General features: G+C 41.0%; 1 protein-coding gene across 1 annotated transcript in view; it reads left to right on the plus strand.

Moving 5' to 3' along the window:
* Positions 1 to 21,983, plus strand: part of LOC144791062 (putative cation-transporting ATPase 13A4) — a 270,931-nt gene extending 248,948 nt beyond the window's left edge. Inside the window, exons 26-30 of the mRNA XM_078665705.1 lie at positions 1,786 to 1,960; positions 3,384 to 3,535; positions 6,457 to 6,545; positions 12,771 to 12,851; positions 21,372 to 21,983. Of these exons, the coding sequence (XP_078521831.1) occupies positions 1,786 to 1,960; positions 3,384 to 3,535; positions 6,457 to 6,545; positions 12,771 to 12,851; positions 21,372 to 21,602 (728 nt within the window). The 3' untranslated portion in view covers positions 21,603 to 21,983. The remainder of the gene's footprint in view (positions 1 to 1,785; positions 1,961 to 3,383; positions 3,536 to 6,456; positions 6,546 to 12,770; positions 12,852 to 21,371) is intronic.
* Positions 21,984 to 23,535: the final 1,552 nt, after the last annotated feature.

Below are 23,535 nucleotides of genomic sequence, written 5' to 3' on the forward strand. Positions count from 1 at the left end.
CCCGTGACGACCGTTGACCGACGGCAGCACTTAAAGGGTTAATGCAGCTTACATACAAGTTGCAAAACAGCGTTTTTTTTTTAATTATTGTTTATGTGCAGGAAGGGGGACCTTCCTGCACATAAACAATCAAAGGCTTTTTGTTGTTTCTATGTGTGCTGCACAAGGCAACACACATGGAAAGAGCAAAAATGAGGAGAAATAAAGCATTTAACCCCTTCCCTGCTGCCGTCGGCCGCTGTGAGCACTACCTCGCTGATGCTACGAACGTCCAACGGCCGACGCGGCCCCACCCACTCGTTCAAACTGCCGCAATGCCGTGAAATAACGACCGTGGCTAATGGGTTAAGACCAAGTTTTCCTGGTCTTAAATTTGGCACTGCCTCCTATTTACGCCTCCCTTGTAAATAGGAGGCAGCGTCAAAATCAATGGGTGTAGCAGTGGCACGCCCACAGCAACACCCATTGCACCCCCTTTCACCCTAAATACAGCGTGAAAGGGTGCCTTATTTACAAGGTGGCGTTAAGCCACGTTAAGTGGCGTCACGCTGCCTTGTAAATAAGGCGAGGCCCTGATCGCCATCACAACGTCACTGAAAGTCGTATTGTGGTGGCGATAGGTGCTTGTAAATATGCCCCATGGTGTCCTGAGGACATGGAGTAATCTCATAACCCTCTTCATGGCAGTGGCTCTAGCGTCCAATTGTAAAGTTTTCTATAATGTTGTGTGCTGGCAGAGACACCTTGCTGTCGGCAATGGTTAACACCGCCGGTTAACCACTGGTGGCAGTGTCATTCTCTCGGCAGTAGGACCAAACCAGCTGACAGATTTACCACACACTGGAGCAGTATTTTTGGGGAAGTGGAAATGTACAGACATACCTTGGGCACAATACTCAGAAGTATAGTGGTCCCAGGTATGGGTTGCACTGGAATATTTTGACATGGGTGTACTACAGCGCTGTTCCCATTTTTTTTTTTTTAAAGCAAAAAAAATTACATATTCTAAGACGCTTTCTCAAAATCCAGAGTAAGGCTCTCAATTTTTGGGAGAAAAAAAAGAATCATTTTTGGCTTATACCATGGCTGAATCAACAATATCTTAAACACTAAGGGGCATATTAGCAACAAATAGCAACAAATAGCGATAATTAGCGCTAAATGTGCTTAGCAAATTTTTTTCTATTGCCGGATATTATTGCAGAGATAACTTGCTATTAGCCATGTTTATCTCCAAAGCGATAAAATATCGGGCGATAGCAGCTCAATGCGTGAATATCGCTGGAAATCCAGCGATATTCAGGCATCATTGCTAATGGGGACTTAACCTGAATATCCACCTCCCATTCGATATAGAGGTTAAGAAGTGGTCTGAGCAGGTGTTAATCGCGCTTAATGCAAGTTTTTTCATCGCTACCCCTGCGTTGATAATAGGCGATAGCGATGTTAGCGACTGCTTTCAGTCGCTAACAGGTTGGGTACGCCCACTGTGCATGTCATTAGCAATAAATATCGCTGACATGCAAAGTGGGCCCCAAACGGTCGCTATCACCTACAAGCTGTCGCTAACTGTTGTTAGCGACAGCTTGCTAATAGGACGATAAAAATATCGCCGCTTTCGCGGAAAAAAGTCCTGCTAAAGCGGCGATATCGCCCTTGCTAAGATGCCTCGAAGGAACTGATTTGCACAGTAGGACTTTGGGCAGGGTTAAGATGCAACAACCGAGAAATTGCATTTCTTTGTGCTGATGATCCCAGGAGTTCATTCATTTTTTTTTCTTGTAGTAAGCCTGAATAGGGCGAACCCAAAGTTGGCTCCCTACAGACCACCGAACCAACTGATGTCGCCCCCCTTGGTCCTGTCGATGTGCTTCAACGTGCTGTTTACCTTCATCGTGCAGATCGTTGGCTTTGTGGCCGTCCAGGAGCAGTCGTGGTATGATTTAAAAGATATCAACAGGTAATCTCCCCCTGCAGCATTTTTTTGTGTTTTACAAGACATGCATTGGGTTGTGGCTGTTCGTATTTAGCCAGGAAATGACAGATCATAACCGAAGGGGTGCAAATCAGTCTAAAACGTTGGAATGAGGTTCTCGGTGTCCTCAAGGTTTCCAGTTCTTCCGTCTCATTGGTCTCTAGGTCCTATAAAGGGGATATTACCTTGAGCCCTTCAGGTAGTATGCTACAGCCGCTTAGTAGATACGTCCAGAATACAATGTGGAGAATCTTGTGGTCAATCACTTCGAGTGATCTTTAAAGACCTTTGTGGAAAGTCCATTCCTTGCAGATGGACCACCGTACCTGCACTATCAGATGACCCCAGCTATCTCTTCTTCTGCAAGAAGCAATGCAATGTGCTCGCCGCAGAGCTGGGGAAGCATCAACGCAACCACTTACTACGACTGAGTGTGCACGCGCCAATGCAACAACATACAAATCTCCTACTGTTATCCAACTTGTTGACAAATACTCAAATTTCGTAGGATATCCTGACATGCGGATCTAAAACAAATCCCTTAACTGTGAGTTAGAGCATATTTTTTACTAGCCACAAAACATTTCCTGAAATATGCTTTCTTTTTTGAAGGAGACTTTCACACCTGAGAGTGTTGAACTCATGTGTGAGGGTAATAATCACAAAGTGTTATTATAAAGACATTATTTTAGCCCTAGGGATGCAGTGAACTCAGAGGTGAAGCTTGCAGGATGCAGACCCATGGTTCTGTTGAAAGGACTGAGTCACCCTAAACCACCAAGCAGGACACTTACCTCCAGCTTTGAGCCTTTCCTTGATGCTATTTTCATTGGCTGCTCCTTTAATTTGATGTCTTTTGTGGTCTGAATTGTTGTAATATCCCAAGTCCAAGATCCTCAATAACTTACTGAGTAGTTTTACTAGCTTTTGTATGTTTCGTGTGCAAGGTTCACTTGATTGAATTTGCTGAGAATTCCCCTTTCAGGGTGCCCGCTTCTCTTGTACGTAGGTGAACGATCTAAGTGGAGTGGTGTGGCTCACTGGTTAGAGGCGGCAGACCCGGAAGCAGAGGACGGCCCGGGACCAGGGTTCTATCCCCGACGCGGCAGGGTCGTGGACCAGGGTCAGCGGACTCGATAATTCTCGCCTCAGTGCCTACTCTAACCAGGGATCACACTCGGCAACTCTGGGCATTAGCTTGCCTCATCTCCACAACGGCCCCCCACATACGCCGGGGATGCCTGGTTTCACCTTGGAGATACCCAGTAGGGACCATCTCACAGGGAAAGCCAGGACGGGTTCCCCAGCGGTCTACAGCGCAGAGATACTCCTTCGGGAGTCAATTCAAGTGCTTTAGAAACCCACAATTAAAATAAATTAAATGTTATTATTATTTTTTCCATAACAGTGCTTGTCCAACGGGAAACCAGTCTCTGAAATCAGAATTGTCTCAGACCTTTGAAAGCACCACCTTATTTCCACTGTGTGAGGGGAATCAAATTATTGCAGCGTTCGTTTTCGCGAAAGGGCGGCCCTTCAGACAGCCCCTGTATACAAACTGTAAGTACACATGCTAAGTGCTGTATGAGAAGTATTGATGTGCTCTTATTGTGAGAATGTGGATTATTAGTTGGGGTGGATGGTAGTCCACCGCAAGGAATACTGGCCCTGTTCTTGTGAGCTCCAGTTTTGGTTTCACTAAGATAAAGCTGAGCTCAACCCTTAGTAGCTATGGCACAGAGCAGGTAGGCTTAACTTAAACAGAGCACGTCACAACCTTATTTTGCTTAAAGTTTGTTTTTATTCGCGAGGCATGTAACCAGTCTGCACGTATAAAAGGATTCTTACCCGGAAATTGGAGAAAAATTGATAAACAGGTGTGCCACTGCTCCTCTCTGTACATTCTCAGGCTTAGCTTAAAGATATATCCAAAGAATTTGGAAATGCAAAATTGTTGAAAACAGAACACAATTAAAACCCCACTTTAAGTTACAAAAATAGAGAACAGTTTAATGTACAAAATGACACCAAAATCAAATAAGGGAACCCTGAGATCCAATTTTCTTTAGAGAGACATAGTGCTAAAAAAAGCAAAACGCCAACTGCAGGCAACTGTTCATGCTAGACCAGGACAAGAGTAAGGTTTGAGGGCGACCGCAATGGAGCACGGGTCAGACACATCGACTAAGGGCCTCATTTACAAGCTTTTGACTCACAGCAGCTCGGCAGGCCTTCCTGCTGCACTGCCGTGTGTCAAAGGAAAATGGCTGGAGTGCACCATATCAACAAGATACGGCACATTCCTGTCCTCTGCACTGGTGCACAAACAGCAGCCGTGCACCAGCACAAGCACCCTTCGGTCATGTTGCAAGTACTCCTGCGTTGTGGGGATGATTGTTTTTGCGTAGGAAGGGACACCTTCCGTCACAAAAACATAATTGGTGGCTTTCTATGCGTACCGAAGAATGCAGCACGTATAGAAAGAGGAAAACATGAGGAGAAATATAAGCAACTCCTCCACCTCCATCATTGCTTTAGTCAGCTTTTACTCTTTTCAGCTTTGTACGTTGAGATGGAAAGTCCATCCTTTCAGCTTTTCACACCAGAGACTCTGCGCTCATCCCAACATGATTCATGTACTGCCTCCTACCCTGAACTTCCAGAAAGCTCAGTGCTCCAGCCTCGATTGGATCAAAACACAGTGGTCGGATCGTCTAACGAAGATCTGGTCATCCGCACATTGGCGTCCCATCAAGCAATGGATTGTGGTTAAATATGTGTCTGTTATTCAAAGCCTTGAATCACGACAAAAGACAAACCCCCTGATTCATCAAGCTAAATTGCACTCGCAAAGGGCAATGTTCTCAGAATCTTGCCTTTTGCGAGTGCAATTTTTGCATTTGGGATTCATCATCCCAAATGCAAAATTCGCTATTTAAGAATTCGCACATTTGCGAAGAATTGAATTTAAGGAATCTCTATTTGAGATTCCTTAAATGCAATTCATGAAGCATTTTAAAATTGCGAAAATGCAATTTTGGGCCGCTATTTACCGAGAGGTCAGACCTCTCGGTAAATAGCAAAAACTTAGGAAAATGCATTTAAATGCATTTTTCTAAGTTGCATGTTACACGCACACATGTCCTTTGGACATGTGTGTGCGCAACACCTAGGTAGATTACATTTCAGGGGTGCTACAGGGTGTCCTTTGGACACCCCTGCACCCTTGAAATCGCATCCTTATTTGCGATTAGCTAATTGCTAATCGCTAATAAGGAATAACTCCCCATTCATTCCTATAGGCCGGTATTAGCAATTAGCTAATCGCAAATAAGAAACATGTAGGAATCGCAATATTTTTTGCAATTCCTACATGAATCCCGTTTTGCAAGTCCTTAATAGCGATTCGTTATGAATCGCTATTAGGGGCTCGCAAAACGGGAGAATGATGAATCAGGCTGTAAGGGCCAGATTTAGAAAGCCTAATACCGGTCGGTAACAGCCGAAATTACCGAATTTTGGCCGTTACCGACCGCATTAGGCATTTGAGATGTAGGGGCCTAATTTAAGGATTCGGCAATTTACCGAATCAGTAAATTAAGGAATCGGTAAATTACCGAATTCTAAAATACCGATTCGGTAAATTACCAAATCCTTAATGTAGGAAGCACTCAAGTGAGTGCTTTTCACTTGTAAGGATTCGTTATTTACCACCAACTAATAGTTGGGGGTAAATATCGAAAACCTTAGAATAAGCAATTTTGTGCTTTTTTCAAGTGTGCCATGTGGCAGACATTCATGCCCTTAGGACATGTATGCGTGCCGCATGTGCACCCATGCAATATTCAGTGGTGCATCAGGGTGTCAATGTGACACCCTGCCACCCTTGTAGGACTACCCCCTATTACCGAATCGGTATTTACCGAATCGGTATTTCTCATTCATTCCTATGGACCTCCAGGACCATAGGAATGGATGGGGAATACCGAATCGGTAAATACCGAATCGGTATTTATCGAATTTTACCGATTCGGTAAAATTTACCGAATCATTAGCTACATATCATTTATCGATTCTAAAATATCGAATCGGTAAATGATATTTACCTACATCTGGCCCCAAGACCTCTATTCCCATGTGTCCTCCAAGAGCCCTAATGTCCATGAGCCACTTGCTTCCTTCAGGAACCAATAGCCGAACAGACCAACATTTGGGATGTTGTGTTTCTCAGTGACAGCTTTCACCTCCTAGCGTGGACTTGACTTGTCATGATATTTTTTAAACATTAAGAACAATTCTAGACCAGGAACAAATTGTCAATACTTTTCTGCACATATCAGTTAGCAAAGTGCTCCAAATTCTCCAATAAGGAGCAGCAAAATGACCATCATGTCATGAATGTGTTTTTGCAGGAAACGTATGTTTTTAACACTTTTGTCTGACAGTTTCTGAGATGCATGCTTGTTTTTTTGTCATTTTAGATTTATTCACAATCCTAGTGATTGCTTTAAGTGCAATTTGCATTGTCCTGATTTTTGTGGACATCGAAACAGTTTACATGGATATGGAGGTACAATATTTCTCAAATTAAAAATAATTTGCTGTTTTGTAATTCTCATTCAGTTTGTTAATATTGCACTATTTACCATCATTAAAGACGGAAGAAATGCCAACAAGTAGGGTCTTACGCGTCACATGAAGAAGACATTCAGACACTTTGGGCGCAGACATGACCAGGGGCAAACCATTGGGTCTGCATTCAAGTGAGCAGAAGGAGTCTCTAGCTCAGACTCTGTTGCTCTACTATTTATTTGGTCAATAGTGTGGTACAGGATTAAGATCCCAATTGTTAGTTGGCCAGATTTAGGTGTGAGGATAATGGATAGCTGGAATTTCTACTTCTGGCCAATATCCCCAGGACTAACTCCATCGATTTTGAGTTTCTCCATACAGAATTGGGAATAACATAAACACAGTATGATTAAGTCAAAAAGTTCATGAAGGGCCCAGGTCCTGCTTTCAGCAGGTGATAGATGAGAAGAGGGCGGTTCTTCAGATTCTTGGGCTGGTGCTGAGTGAGTGAGTGAGTGATTGAAGCATTTATAAAGCGCTACGAATGCCGAGGCGTTTTGGTGCTGAGCTGTAATGAATCTTGGTGACTTTGCAGAGTGAACCTGATTAAATTTGCTTAGTCGAGAACAGCCATGTTTTAAGCATTCTCCTAAACAGGGTTCTGCTTCCGTGTAGCCTTATTTTCTCTCGACAGCGAGTTCCATAGTTTTGCTGCCCTATACGAGAGGGTTCTCCCTCCAATCCGGCTCTCCGGATTTTTGGGACCTGGACTATCATGTATAGGCTGATCTGAGTTTGTGGCGCAATGTGCCAGTGAAAAAGTTGTTGTAAATCCAATGCGCCCCCTCCATATAGTACCCTGTGTACCAAACACAGAGCGTTAAATTCAATGCGATTTTGGACTGGAAGCCAATGAAGCTTACTTATACTGTTGGAAATAGGATGGCTTTTTGGGATGTTTAATAGGACCCGAGCAGTGGCGTTTTGCAGGGATTGGAGTTTTAATATTTGGCGTTTGTTAATTCCCAGAGGAATCACATTGCAGTAGTCGATTCTCAAAAGTATCAATGCTACCACCAGTTTTGTGAAGATCTTGGAGAATGAATGGGAGAATTTTGCGTAGAACCTTTAGGAGGAAGAAACGCGAGGAGGTCTGGTGATTGCGCTGGCCTGAAAAATTCAACTGATCGTCAAACATGATTCCTAGGTTCCTAGTCCTCATTGTAGGTTCAGGGCACTGCCCAGCCTTCACTGGCCACCATGACTGATTCCAGATTAAAGGACCCTTTCCGAACTCTACCACCTCTGTTTTATCAGTGTTTAGTTTAAGAACATTCAGGTGCATCCATTCAGTAATATGTTTCAGACAGTTGTGAAATCTTCCTGCCACAGTTTCTACATTCAAAGATATAGATATTGCTATCTGATGGCCCGATTCACAGAACTAACTTAAGACAAAATCCTAAACTTACTACTTTTGGTATTCACAGAAGTTAGGATTTTATCTTAAGTTTGTCTTAAGACAGACTTAAGAGTGACTTAAGACAAAATCTTAACTTAAGTCTGTCTTAAGTATGTCTTTAAGTCTGTCTTAAGACAAACTTAAGACAAAATCCAAACTTCTGTGAATACCAAAAGTAGTAAGTTTAGGACTTGGTCTTCAGTTAGTTCTGTGAATCGGGCCCTGAGTGTCGTCAACGTACGAAATCACTGAGAAACCGTGTGCTTTGATCAGTCCAGCCAGCGGAGTGACGTAGATGTTGAACAGGGTCGGTGATAAAGCGGAACCTTGCAGGATTCCACGAGGGAGGGACAAACGCCTCAGATGTAAGGTTACCCCATCACAACCTCTGTTTCCTGGAGGTCTGAAACGAGGTGAGTAGGGTTGGAGCCATCCCATCAATTCCTATTTCCTTCAGTCTCAGTGTTAATACTTGGTGGATCACAGCATCAAACACTGCTGAGAGGTCCAATAGAATGAGGATAACTCTCCCCCCGCTGTCCATCTGTTTGCGAATTTCCTCGGTGGCCATGGCTAAAGCTGACTCAGATGAGTGACGTGGTCTGAAACCATGTTGGGGGAAATCTAGGAGGTCGTTGGATTCTAAGTATCCAATTAACTCCTGATTGATGTATTTTTCCTGCATGTTGACAGCAAGTGGTAGACAGGATATAGGTCGGTAGTTTTTTACTTCCGTGGGGTCCAGTGAGGGATTCTTCAGTATGGGTCTGATACAGGCTTTCTTCCACAAAGAAGGGAAAGTGCCTGCCGTACAAACGTTGTTCAGGAGAGGGGCCAGGTAGGTACTCACCCTGTTTGAGGCCATATGAAGTATGCTGGAGGGACAGGGATCCATCGGGGAGCCAGATTTCGTAGCTTGTATCAATTTACCTACTATCTCCTGAGTTAGTGGTGAGTAACCTGACAACTGGCAGGGTAGGAGATTTTCCTGGCTTGTGGACTCAGTTAGCCTCCTGCTATTTGAGTCGGGCGTTTACTGCAAGCTCGCCGTAGACACTTTGGACTTTAGCCTCGAAAAAGTTAGCCATCTTTTTGCAGAAGGCTTGGTCTGGAGAGAATTGATTAGCAGAACCATACTGGAATTGGATACGAAAGCAGAACCATACTGGAATTGGATTGCAAAAATTGGAGATAGGAAACTATATAATCAATTCCGTGTGAGTACCCTCCCATTAAGATCGTTTGTAGCTAAATGGGATAACGTTACGGATAGTAATTGTCCATTTTGCTACACTAGGGAAGAGACAATAACTCATCTGCTTTTTGTGTGTCCGGCTTATCAGGACCAACGCTGTAGGTGGCTCAAGCCACTGTGTGCAAATCTTGGCTCGAGATCCTGTATGACAGTTATGCGTATACTGGTAACGAATACCCGCTCAGATATAGTCACTGCTATTGCTAAATTTTTTAGCTGGGCATGGGTATTGAGGAAGAAACAAAATGATGGCTGTTGAGGAACCAGATTTAGTACTTGATCGTGACAATGTAAATAGCTTATTTTAAAAGAGCAACTGTAGAGAATCGTACAGATGATTCTATTTTTATAGTTTTAGCTCAGATTCGATAATGCTTGGTACCACATTTTCTATGAATTGTTTCTTTTATGGTGCAAACATTTTTATCAACACTTTTTATGTATGTTATGTGTCTTTTATGATTGTAAACTATCGAATAAAGACTAATGAATTGAATTGAATTGAATTGATTATCCCGCTGCATTTTGGACAGAGTGGTGATGGTTTTAAAAGGTTCTCTTGATGAGCTTTTAGCCACCTCTATTTTAGTGGTAAAGTAATTCTTTTGAGCATCAATGCTTGCTTCTTTATATTCAGTTAGGGCTTGTTTGTAGTTTAGTTTACCCTACTCTCTGTAATCCGATCTCCAGATGCGTTCTAAGCGCCTACACTTGGATTTAATGGTTTTGAGTTCTGTGCTATACCACGGTGCCGAAGGTTGAGCTCTTCGTTGTTTACCAGTTTTTTCTGGGGCCAGTAAGTTAACTGCTGACCTGATCCAATTATTAAAATTATCAGCAGCCTTATTATTGTCTAGAGCTAGGCTAGGAGGGTGTCTATCAAGAGCTTCGTCCAGATTGACTTTGTTGATTTTATACCAGGGTGGAGTCTTAACTACGGCAATCTGCTTTGGGAGGTTTCTTTCCTCTCTGGACCAAGGAGTGTAAAGAACACCGCCTTATGATCTGTCCATGTTAGTGGTAAAATTGGATCCAAACCAATATTAGGGTTGTTCGTAAAAATGCCATCTAATGCATGACCGACCTTGTGAGTGGGTCCAGTGACAATCTCAGTCAGCCCAAAACCTTCCAAGTTGTCTAACAGGGTGGACGCGTCTGCACTGTTCCCATATTGCAGGTGAAAATTAAAATCACCGAGTGCCGCCAGTGTAAGGGAGTCTAAACAGGATTGCAGGAGTGTTTGCAGTGATTGTATAAAAGGACCTCTAGGCCCCGGTGGCCGATGGAGGAGTATACCAGGGAAAGCCAGGGTGTTACCTATTTTAATACTAAACATCCTTGCTTCTGCTCCAGGTAGCTGAAAGGGTCAAAAGTGAGCTTGACGCAAGAGCGGTAGATGATTGCTGTGCCACCTCCTCTATAGCTTTCCCTATCAATGCTAACCAATTAGTAGCCAGAAGGCAACGCCTCATTCCAATCTGGCTCTGAGGTTTCCGTTAGGCAAACCAAGTCAGGGTTCGATGTCTGCATCAAGTGCTCAAACTCATATTTATGTTTTATTAAAGGTCTGGTATTCAGCAACAAGCCAGTTAATGTTTTACCCCCAATCTCCTGTGATTTATCCCCCCCGACCGGGATAGAGTGGGTGATCTGACATACAAGTAGCTTCAGCAGCACTATCTAAGCAATCAATGACTCTTTTAGTGGGTTTAGACTCCAGTTCCTCTATTAGGTACACTGCTGAGACCCTGCCAGAGAATGGGAATTAACAGCTGTTGCAGTGACAGGGTTCAAAATCCCTCTTCCCGTTCCATAATGGGGCATGGGCAGCCCTTACCTTTGTTACATGCAAGCAGCTGCTCCCTTGTGTAGACATGAGGCAGAAAATGCACAGGGGTCCTGTCGCACGGTGCAATCTGGGCGCTGACGGGCGCAGACGGGCTTGCCTTTGGCGTGTCAGTGGCACGCCCGCTGCGCGCATCCGCTGTGCGGTCGCGGCAGCATTCTTTTCACTCCCCACGTGTCCCAAGACCCAGAGTGCTGATCTTATGAAGCGGGCCCGCTCTTACATACGGGCACCGCAGATCAGTTACAACAGCACAAGGCGCAACGGCAAATCAAGGTAAAACTCAACAATTTCAAGGGTTAGGTGCAAATAAAACCCCGAATACAGCAGTAAAAACAGTACAACAACATTGTTAAGTTCTAAGTGTATGCCTAAGCTAATCAAGTATCGGCCTATCAGTTGCTCCAACATTACATGCTGCGTGGTCGCGTCTGCTTGCTTTTTATCCCCCACGTGTCCCTAGAACTAGAGCGCTGGCCTTATGTGCTGGGTAGGGCATTTACGGCCTGTGGAGGCTGTTGACTGGCTGTGTGAATGCTCCATGCAATTAGGCTTCAGGAACATGGTAGTGTAAAGCAAAATCGTGAAAAATATGCATTGGACAGTGCTTCCCAAACTGTGGGTCAAAACGCGAGCTGTTTTTTTGTGGGTCATTAAAGTCCAAGCATAATCTATGCAATAAAATCCATAAACATATTTCAGTACATGAATACAAGATTAGTTAAATTTCAGAATTGAATGTTAATCAAACTACGCTTAATTTAGGCCCAGCTTTTTATAGCTAAACAAAAAAAATGTAAGTTTATCGTTTTCTAACTATCTAGTTTTGTAGGGCATCATGTAGGCACTTATCGTTGGGTTAAAAAAGTACATTGATTATTGGAGTATGGGTGCTCAGACATCTGGTTTGACAGTGCAACAGGAGCTCTGAATACTTTGGAAAGGGAAAAGGCAAGGATTAGAAGGGAAAGTCTGATTCCTTTGAAATCCAAATGATAAATGAATCAGAATTTATGGAATCATTAGACTTTGAAGGATGCAGACGAACCAGTAAACATTATGGGGCCGATTCACAGAACTAACTTAAGACAAAATCCTAAACTTACTACTTTTGGTATTCACAGAAGTTAGGATTTTGTCTTAAGTTTGTCTTAAGACAGACTTAAGACAGACTTAAGTTAGTATTTTGTCTTAAGTTTGTCTTAAAACAGACTTAAGACAAAATCCTAACTTAAGTCTGTCTTAAGTCTGTCATAAGTCTGTCTTAAGTTTGTCTTAAGACAAAATCATAACTTCTGTGAATATCAAAAGTAGTAAGTTTAGGATTTTGTCTTAAGATAGTTCTGTGAATTGGGCCCTATGTAATCTAAATTCGACTGATGGGATATTAGTCAATATTTTGGGAGGTTTGTATGCATCTGACAGTCTCTGAATGACCCCCATTAACTGAGTTGCAACAAACTTTACATGAGAGTTCATTCATTACATTAAAGTTGGGATTTAAATGAGTACTCCCTATATTTGCACGACTGGTTATTTATTAAATTAAATGAGCATAGCGTTGAGGACAGCGCTCCATTGGTGGTTCCCTGGGTATCAGAGTTCACCAGATACATGGTTGGATGTCATCATAAGTTTGTCCATTTTTCTCCCATTACAGCTCGTCTGCGTTCCCACTCTTTGGAGGGTTTACATCTTCATCACACTCGTCATCCTCTTCTGTGCGTGCTACGGAGTGGAGGTAAGTACTATGTATGCCCTGGATGGACTTGTTTACCCTCCCTCCAACAGGTTCTATAGACTACGCTAATTGTTAAAGGGAGAGCTTTTTACTCTGTGAAAGGGTACTCAGAGGTTTGTGGTGTGTTACGTAAGGTAAGAAAGACCATGTGACCTTTACTAATCTGGTTCTGTTAGGTTTCGACTGTTTTGGAAGCCAACATGGAGTGCAATCTCCACTCCTACAAATATATTGGGTTCTACTTTTCCCCAATTGAAGATTTCAAACGCTTTTAAAAAATATTGAGTTATTTAAAAAATGAATTCTTCATTATGGTGCTATTTTAGTATTTTGTCAGAATCATGTAGTCAGCATTTCCTTTCTTCTAATGTGGGTTATCAAAATTGTATAAGATACGATATAGAAATAGGAAAGATCTATGCAGGTGCTGGATTTATTTGAATTCATGTACAATCTTAAATTAACTTTAACATTTTAAATATTATATTAGCCATTCCTCACTTTATTGCAAAGATATATTGTTTCAAACAACTACCTCGGTAGGAAGTTATAAATGTTATATTGTTACACTCACACAAGCAGGTAAGACTTTGCCGTGATATTAGCGGATTGAAAGAGTGGAATTTTAATAATATGGTGGGACTCTAACAAAGTGATGTGTAGAGGGGCCGAATTCTATGCCTAACCAGCTAGGACTTAGAAGCATCTACTGAATTTTCGTCTAAGGAAATTCAAACAGTATATTTATATGCATAAAGTATTTTGTCTAGACCCATGGTTCAGCTTCAGAAAAACAGGGTCCTCATATGTATTCTGTATGCAGAGGTCACTTAAGACAGAAAAGAATATGTTGTTCTAAATTACATCAGTAAGAGGGGTAGTAGGTTTCTACAGGCAAGTGTCAAGAAAGTTGGATATGTAGGTTAGCTGACCACCCATATTTTTGTGGATATTCGCAAACACTTTGTATGACTTGCCTACATATTCCACGCACTTCCACATTTACACCTCGACAGACTTAGCGTAGGTGGACCAGTAAGGGTAGAAAGGGTATGTAACAGAAGCACTGTGACATTGAATAGAGGGCAAAGATCCGGACACAGAACAATATTTTTTATGCAAACCAAGAAGGGAAGCATAAATAAATAAAATTCACAGTTTTTCTAACACTGCACTTGTGAATTTTCAGCAATGGACTTTCTGAAATTCGAAATTTTTCAATACCCTAGCCATCCACCTTCAGAGATTTCAGACGCCTTCATGTCCAGTGAGGATAATAGGAATGCATGTCTCTAGAAAGGATTGAAATAATTGAAGATGTTTGGGTAAAGAAGCATTAAAAAAAAGAGGAAAGTGGATAGAGTGTAAATATAAAGCAGAGAAACTAAAATATTCTGGGCCTCATTTAGATTTCTGTGGACAGGTTACTCCGTCACAAGGGGGACAGATATCCTGTTTGCCGAAATATAAATTCTATTGCATATAATGGGATTTATATTTCGGTGGACAGGATATCCGTCCCCGTTGTTACGGGGTAACCTACCCGCGGAAATCTAAATCAGGCCCTCTGTCTTTTTACAGTGCTTAATAAAAATCTTATATTAGTAAAAGCAACTATACATGGTGGAAAATCAAAGACTGTTCAGGGTAAACGCATATTAGGCAACTGGGCTGCACTAGAAAGGTATCCCTTGAAACACTCTCAAGAAAGGTTATGGATCGCCAATTTGACCTCAATGATGGTGATGTTGCTTACTACATGACCAAACTGTGAAATATCTTAAATGAAAACCAGGATGTAACCAGAGGCATCATGGATTAAAGAATGGGTTGTCATATATGTGACTTATTTCTTGGCATGCATCACTGGGTAAAATGGTCTTGATGTGGTATATGGAATAAAAAAAAATCAGAGAAGACTTGTAAGTACTTCGTCGACAATTCTTTGAGCGACACCAGAGTGTTTGTAGAAAGTGAAACACCCTGGCACATGTGATACAGAACTATACCAGTGGCCTCTTTCTGCACAAATCAAACACTGTCTGTGCTGACCAACAATCACCAATAACTTGAAAACCACTACCCACACACCAATCTCCCATGACACACTTTGGTAATGTTCTCTTTGGGTTTCCAAATTACCAAAGTAGAAGGCAGAAATGTGGGAATGTACACAGAAAACTAAATTGTAAGACTGGAAATATTGAACTTAAAATGTATCTTTCTAGAAAACAGTTGTTTGATTTTAATAAAAGGAAAAACAATGCCTTCCCTTTCAAATGTTATTAGTTCAATATAGATAATAAACTTTATTTATTTTTTATTGGAAAGGGGTGGGGGTAGAAGGTAATACTTAGGTCATATTCTTAATGATTTTAAACATACAAATATCAATAAAATGCCTGTAAATAAATATATAGATAGACCTCCATGAATAAATTGACAGTTTTCTTTAATCAGAAATAATAACAAATCTTAATCAATTCTTTTTGCATAGAAAAATACATTTTTTTAATTTTTGCATCACATTCAACTAATTGTGAAATCTTAAGGATTGCTCCAATGCCTTACATAATTAGTGATCAAGCAAAAAGAATTGCAAATAAAAATGAATTTCCTTTTAGACCGGTCCAGTTCTTTAATCCTGTTTACAGAGCCTAGCAATGTGATAAGGGCATCTGATACAATCTGAAAGTTAATTTGAAAACTTGAAATATAGTTTTTCACAAGACTCCTAATTTAAATAGATGTGAACGGAGTTCCTCTGATAAGTTATACAGTCATTACAGTATCTCAAAGAATGAGGAGTGATTCTGGGATTAAATCTTCAGTCTTCAATTCATCTGTCATATATCCCTTCTTTCAAATTCTTATACCAACAACCTATCCCTTGTAATTTATCTGAAAATAAGGTTTACACAAATTTATCAGAATAATTACTATAATTTCTTAAATGGTACTTCTACAGGATGTCATTTCCTGGTATGTCAGCCAGAACCACATTCTGTTTTTAGCGAAATATCTGAATTTGATCAAATTAATCAATTTCCCCACTAAATAAAGAACTCTTAAATAGCTATAGCCCAAGTTACCTCTTTTTCTAATCAATATTGAATACCAATTGAGGTTTAAGCTGTTGCAATCCCTTAAAGTCTTTGTAAAATGAATGGTAGGAATACTGAAATGGGTAGAAGAATCATGAAAACGGAGGGCTAGAGTGTGCCAAGCTAACAGATGCAGGCATACTGGTGGTAATGAGGTAATGAGGTAAGAAGTGGGACGGGGGACAGATAGAGAGAATGCAAAACAAAATGCATAAAAGGTGAAAATGGTGTTCTGGGCAATGACTCTACAAACTCGCTCACGGCACTTAGGTTGGGGAAAAACAACTAAAATACTGAAAATTAATCTATTTAGAAGAGCTGCCTTTAATGATATATTATGTTTTGTCAATGGACTGAACAATGCACAGAAAATGTAAGCATCAGTGAGGTGGCTGAGGGGATGCAGGGGCCTGAAGTTATCTTTTTCCAAGAAGCTCCTTTTAAATCCAATACATCATTTTATGTTCCTCCTTGGATTTGCTATGTATGTGTTTGGTCACCTTGGGATGCCCATAAGGGATGAAGCTGTATTCATAGGGAAAGGGTTAGAGTAAACAGTTGAAAACATCCTCAGATAAGGAAGGGTTATGATTTCCACTTTCAGTGCCCACCTTACATTGTTTAGCTACTTTGATCTTATTGACAATAATTCTCAATTTTTAGAGGACTTATTTATTACCTTTAAGGCAGTTATACGCCCAGATATTTTGGGAGGAGATTTCAAATTTGTGAAATATGTTGAGCTTGGTTCCTCAACAAAGGATAAAAAACAAAATTAACCCAAAGCAGCCAGAATAATTACAAGGTTAAAACAGGAATGCAACATTATACATTCTTGGAAGGATGCTAATGAATAACTAAAGATTTCACAAACATCACCAAATGATTCAGCTTAGTTGCCAGTCTGGATTTGTTTCTAGTCTCACATCAGACAGAGAAAGAGATTGTAAATAATTCCCAACATCTTCTCTGACAATGTAGCTGTTTAGTTTGAAAATACCTAAACAGCTAGGCACACATCAAAGATTAAAGCTTTTAGCAAAAAATTGAAACAAGGTGAAAAGCGGGAAGACGACACGTAGCAAATCATTAAAAAAAATTCCAGATGACCAAAAAGGCGACTAACGTTCTACTGGGTTTGCGATACTTTCACAGTAACTGCTAAGTAGAATCAGCTGACACAATATTACTCAAGCATAAACCAGATTAATCAAAATTAAAAACACAGGAACAGGAAATGGCGATGGCAGTATAGGAAGTGATGTAATTAGGGTCAAGGGAGATTAGGAATCAATGTAAAAAAGCAAAAGCTGCTGCCAAGTATTTACTTTTTAACCAGGAACATCTGGTTAATGATAAAACTATGGGACAATTAAAGATATGAAGAAAGTGACTATACCCAGAAAATGTTAGCATGGTCAGCTAATGCGAATAAGGTTAAAATAATCACGATAAATGATCCTGAGAAAAAAGATGTAACCAGTGCACCACAGCAATTTCAAAGGAGTTTTATGGAGCACTGTTGAGCGATATCACAATCAAATTTAGTAATCTATAAAAACAGATACTGGAATATCTGGACAGGAAACAGTTATTGAAACTTAGTAGACACCAAGCTGTGGAGATAATTGCTGCAATTATGGAGAGATAATTAGTATTCTAGCCAGTTTGGTGGATTTTAATTCCTGTGATAGAGAAAGGTATTTATGCAAATAAAATTATGAAATGAATTAAACCCTCAGATAACCTTACTAATTAACAATATTTTGATTGATGGAGAGATCACTGGTTTATTCTCAGAAGGTAAAGTACTTAGCCTTTTAATTAACTGCAAAAAAACAAAAAAGAGAGGGCCCTATTTCCTATAGACAGATGAGCTATTTGAACTGAGACTTTCAATTATTCACTCAAATACTGGTCAATAGTTTGTTAATTCAAGCTAAGGGTTTAGTTTATAGTAATCAGAGCAGGTTTATTTCTGGGAGACAGATTGCTGCAAGCATCAACTGTATCATTGAAGTAATTGATTATTTGTGCAATTGTTTGTCTGGCATGCAGCAGTCATAATGATCAATGTTGAAAAGGCATTTGACCTCATGAGCTGGATGTGTTTGTTTCTTATTTTAGAGACGTTTGGGTTTGCGTCTCACCTTAAAGGGCACTTCCTAATCTTTCAACAACACAAACTCTGAGAAGGAAGGAGACATCACAATCACTAAAGGCACTTAGCAGAGCTGTCCAATGTCCCCAATACAATTTGTACTCTTTATTGAGCCCATAACTGCCTCAACGTGCCCAGAACCAACAATAAAATCCCAATTTCCTTCTATGGTAGAAACAGGAAGTGACCATTTTAGCACACGGCCTGCCCAGGAAACTTGCTACTTTCAGCAATTCAAGACTGTGCTGTGACCAGATAAATAAGTACTACACTATGCATGGTGGGTTACAACTGCTGCAACACCTTCCCATAGAAAATAACAAAGGTTGGGACTTAAAATGCAACCCCTTAGGAAATTATGTTAAATTAAATTGAAATGTTTGAAATGGTTACAAATATATTTAAGTATAATTTAATGTTACAAAATATAAAAATAAAACATATTTTATTTAAATATAAAATATTTTAATAGTATATTTTGAATTTAAAAATTAAGGTAGCACTATGTTGTATTAAAATATAATTGAAAGACTTTTAATTAATTCTACCCATTAATTTTGATAATTATTAATGCATAATATTTAGTTACTTTGATTGGGAATTATGTTTTATGGAAACTTCGGAAAAAACCCTTTTATTCGATTTAAAATACGCAATGTCATTACAGATTTACTCCAAAATTAAGTTAGTGGTGCTGTAGCTTTAGTTTCATTCGAAGTGAAGCCCAAACCAGTACATTTTTTTAATCTAATCTATTTTGCATGGTATTAATTTCTTCATAATTCATTCACATGAGAAGGTACCACTCCCTCTACTCATATGGGCTTCAAGTAATTGCCAGCTCACCCATCTGTGGCTCATAGGCAAGGTATGGGATCACAACTTGGGTGACCGAATGGCTTTACATTGCTGCTGCACAGCCCATCCCTGAAATACTAAGGCGCATTGGAATGGGATTACTGGAGAATTGGAGTTTGTCAAAGGGGTCAATTAGATTTAAAAAACAATAGCAAATGAGCGCATGGAAACTGCTTCTAGAGGGCACGCCTCCCAAAAAACCCAACACACTCCTGATCTGTCACCCTCCAAAAAAGTGAGGAAAAGCGCTTACTTTGAAATAGCCCTCGACAAAAAAAAGTTTTCCTGTGAGTAACCAATAGGTGATGGCACTCAGAGCCCACATAAAATCGAAATGCCACTCAGATTTTCCTAGCAGCAATGATGGGACCCTAATCAATAGAGTTAGGGATAGTTTGAAGGCACGCTTGAAGTAAACTGCTCTGTAGGCACTACCAGCAGGGAGTGCTAGATTAACCAGAGATACTTCCACTGTGGCACTGGCTCGACTGTCAAAACAAGCGTTGGAAACAAGAGGGGGCTGATGTGACATTTTCACCCTCCTATAAATTAACCGTGTTCTTTTTTGCAATATTTGATCTGTTGATTGGTCAGTGAATTTATTTCTCATTAGTTAGATCTGCACTGAATTATTTTATAAAAGTAATAGAACTTGGTCTTGGTCCTAGCCCCACTGTTATTTTCCTTATTTTTATCAGATCTACCTAACATATTGAGTAGAGCAGGTGGGGTAAGCCCTAAGATGGGCGGATCTCATATACCTTGTCTGTTATATGCAGATGACTTAGTGATAATGGACATGACAGAGCGAGGCTTGCAAAAAGAAACTGGATACTTTTCATGAATATTGCCAAAAAAAATGCCTCACGGTCAACTTAGAAAAGACCAAAATAATGGTACTGGGAAAAAAAAGTCCTCCCTGTATTGGAAATTGAGAGAGGTTAGAGTGGAAGAAGTGGATAGAGATAAATATTTGGGCATGTGGTTCGACAAGAAGTTAAATTGGAAGGATCACATACAGGCACTCAAAACAAAGGCGCTTGCTTCAGTATGGGGCCTTAACCGCATGCATGCGGCCGCGATTTTCACGCTGTGCGGCTTTTTTACAAAAGCCGCGTTACATGACGAGCTCAGCTCGTCATGAGCATGGAAGGGGTTAAACAATTTAAGCAAAAATATGGAGGTCCCTCTCTGCAGCCGATTTTATCGTCTTTTAATGCATTGGTACGACCGCAGTTCCAATATCGTGTAGAGGTATTATATATGGGAGGTAAATTGGATTGGAACTTGGAAGAGGGTAAATGCGTCAAACAGCTGCTAGCACTCCCTGCGGCAACAATGATACAGGCGGTACGAGTGGGATGCCACCTTACATCCTGGATTTTCCGGGGGATGCAAGCAGTATTGAATTTTTGGCAGAGAATGAATGGGGAGGGGCCTGCCAAAATAGCAAACCTCTGCAAAACAGAAATATAGGCTAGCGAACTAAATTGGGCGTCCCAAGCTAGAACCAGGCTAGATAAGTTGTGTGTCACACTATCCTTAGACTCAGACCAATGGAGGTCGGGGCAGCAGATCCCTAAGTCTGCATTGCGTGCTATTATTAACTTGAAGGCCGAAGAGGAAGATTTGGGGTATTTGAGGAGTAGATCGTCCTCCCGGTTTTTGATAAACGGGTGGACCAATGACCAAACATTCCCCTACATCGAGGCCATGCCCAATCCAAAACTTAGAAATATAATCTTGAGGTTTAGAGTGGGCCTGAACCCATGCAACACGGATCGGATGATAAATCTGCTATGACGAATGAGCAAGGTCTGTGTACATGTGGATTGCAAGTAAAATGCAATGGCCCACATATCTTGTTGGACTGCTTGTGGTTCTTGGAAGAACGGAAAACATTTTTGAAACCACTTTTTATTGCCTATGAAATTTTTAGTAGGGATCAAGCGCTTAGCTTGCTGATAAATATGAGATCTTTAAATGCAACATGCGCAATGGGAAGATTTTTAAATGCCATACAGGAGTCATTGAAGGCCCTGGTTATATAATTTATAAGGAGTGGGGTTGAAACGTGACGTTACCTATGCTAGGGGATATTCCGGGACCCAGTTTCCTATGGTGAATGCACAAATGTATACCCAATATAAGTGATCCCCTCCCCTCACCGATGATGAATTAGGTACTACCTACGGTTTGCATGAGAATCTTTGTTCAATTTTATCAGGATTTTATTGTGTTTTATACAGTTTTAACGTTATAGGGCTTGTACAAATCAGATTGTAATTGTATGTATTGTAGCTCTTTCGTTTTATGGCTATATATGCCAAATAAAAATATAATAATCGAATGAATAGAACTTGGTCTTAAAAATCCATATCTCCTTTCATTTTTCAGGAGGGAATTGCTGAGAACAGAGTGCTGTGGACTTGGATAAAAAAGAAGGTGAACTACAAATCCAAAAGTCAGTACCGGAAGCTGCAGCGACTCCTGGAGAAGGATCCAGAGTGGCCACCGCTCAACCAAACTATCTATCCTGATACGGATGTTACAGAGACTGACACCGAAAGGGAGACCTATTGCAACCCAGCATTTGACAACAATGAGAATGAGCAGACTAAGATATAACCCAATGCACACATCCCACCTTTATGGAAACCAAAAAAGGACTTCTAGATTTTCAGCCACATCTATTTATTTGTGAATGAATAGCGACGGTATTCTTTATTGAAGTAGCTTGGTGGTTTTGGGGTCTTTTGCTAACCTCCTGCACCCATCTGCTCAGAAATGACTGAACAACCCTTGTGGATTTGGAAAGGCCTAACACAAAGTGTGGCTTGCTGCTAAGAGTCATGGGTACCTGGGATGGACACAGGATGGGGCAAAGAATGATTCTTTTCGTTCCATTCGTAGACGCCAGCTTTGGACGTTGGATCACACCTTGGCACTTTCTATGAACAAACTTTGGCTGCTGCTCATGAAGGATATGTTGTTTTTTTTTTTTGGGTTCCTTCAAAGCTGTACAATGTTCCTGGATTTTGCAGTGCAGTGTATGATAAACATGCTACATTGCAAGGTTCAAGTGAGGTTTATTGTTCCTGTCCACTCTCCTCTCCCTTTCCAAGTCAAGTGTCAGTAGCTCATATTTCTTGCTAGCAGGATAAGGCCAGTTGTTCTTCAAGGATGCTATCCCACCTTGAGCTAGAACCAAATTACTTTCACTGGATGAGGGAAAGGCCATCAGAACTTAATTAATTACTGTCAAGTCTCTCAGGAAGAGTTAAGAAGAAGGAAGTCTCCTACTAATAAATTAATCTGTTCAGCAATCTATGCTTTCTAGTGAATTCGCTTTTTGATAAATATTGTAGTGGTTCGTGGATAGTATATGTAACTATTTCCAAACCGGGCTTATAAAAAGGTATGAAATGTATTTACAAGTAGGGTTTTGACCTCAGACAATATAGTGAAAAGGGCTTTAGTATCCTTTCGCTACAGGATATACTGATCAAAATATTAGGCATTGTGACACTTTTGGACGTTATCTATACTACTATTACAAAGCGAGAACTGGGAACCTTTGAGGCGGGTAAACTCCAGAAGTACAACATCAATCACAACACTCAATACAGCGTTGGAAAGGGGAGGTCCAGGAGATGGATATAGGCTATACATTTCTACAACATATACATTACGAAGGGCAAACAACATTCCGGATAAAGTAGTTCCTTGTGGGCGTTGTTCTCTAATGTGGGCGGTAACAAGGGACATGTCCCAAAATACATCACAAACATCACACTTCACTCGGTTACAGGAAACACAGCCCCTTCAAGCACTCAAGCACACACAAGGATTCAAGCACTGAGGCACACACAAGACACAGCTTCAGCAAGCACACACAAGGATTCAAGCACTCAGGCACACACAAAACACAGCTTCAGCAAGCACACACAAGCACACACAAAACACAGCTTCAGCAAGCACACACAAGGATTCAAGCACTCAGGCACACACAAAACACAGCTTCAGCAAGCACACACAAGCACACACAAAACACAGCTTCAGCAAGCACACACAAGCACACACAAAACACAGCTTCAGCAAGCACACACAAGGATTCAAGCACTCAGGCACACACAAAACACAGCTTCAGCAAGCACACACAAGCACACACAAAACACAGCTTCAGCAAGCACACACAAGGATTCAAGCACTCAGGCACACACAAGACACAGCTTCAGCAAGCACACACAAGGATTCAAGCACTCAGGCACACACAAAACACAGCTTCAGCAAGCACACACAAGCACACACAAAACACAGCTTCAGCAAGCACACACAAGGATTCAAGCACTCAGGCACACACAAAACACAGCTTCAGCAAGCACACACAAGGATTCAAGCACTCAGGCACACACAAAACACAGCTTCAGCAAGCACACACAAGGATTCAAGCACTCAGGCACACACAAAACACAGCTTCAGCAAGCACACACAAGCACACACAAAACACAGCTTCAGCAAGCACACACAAGGATTCAAGCACTCAGGCACACACAAAACA

This window comes from Lissotriton helveticus, chromosome 11, assembly GCF_964261635.1.
Source record: "Lissotriton helveticus chromosome 11, aLisHel1.1, whole genome shotgun sequence".
NCBI lineage: Eukaryota > Metazoa > Chordata > Amphibia > Caudata > Salamandridae > Lissotriton > Lissotriton helveticus.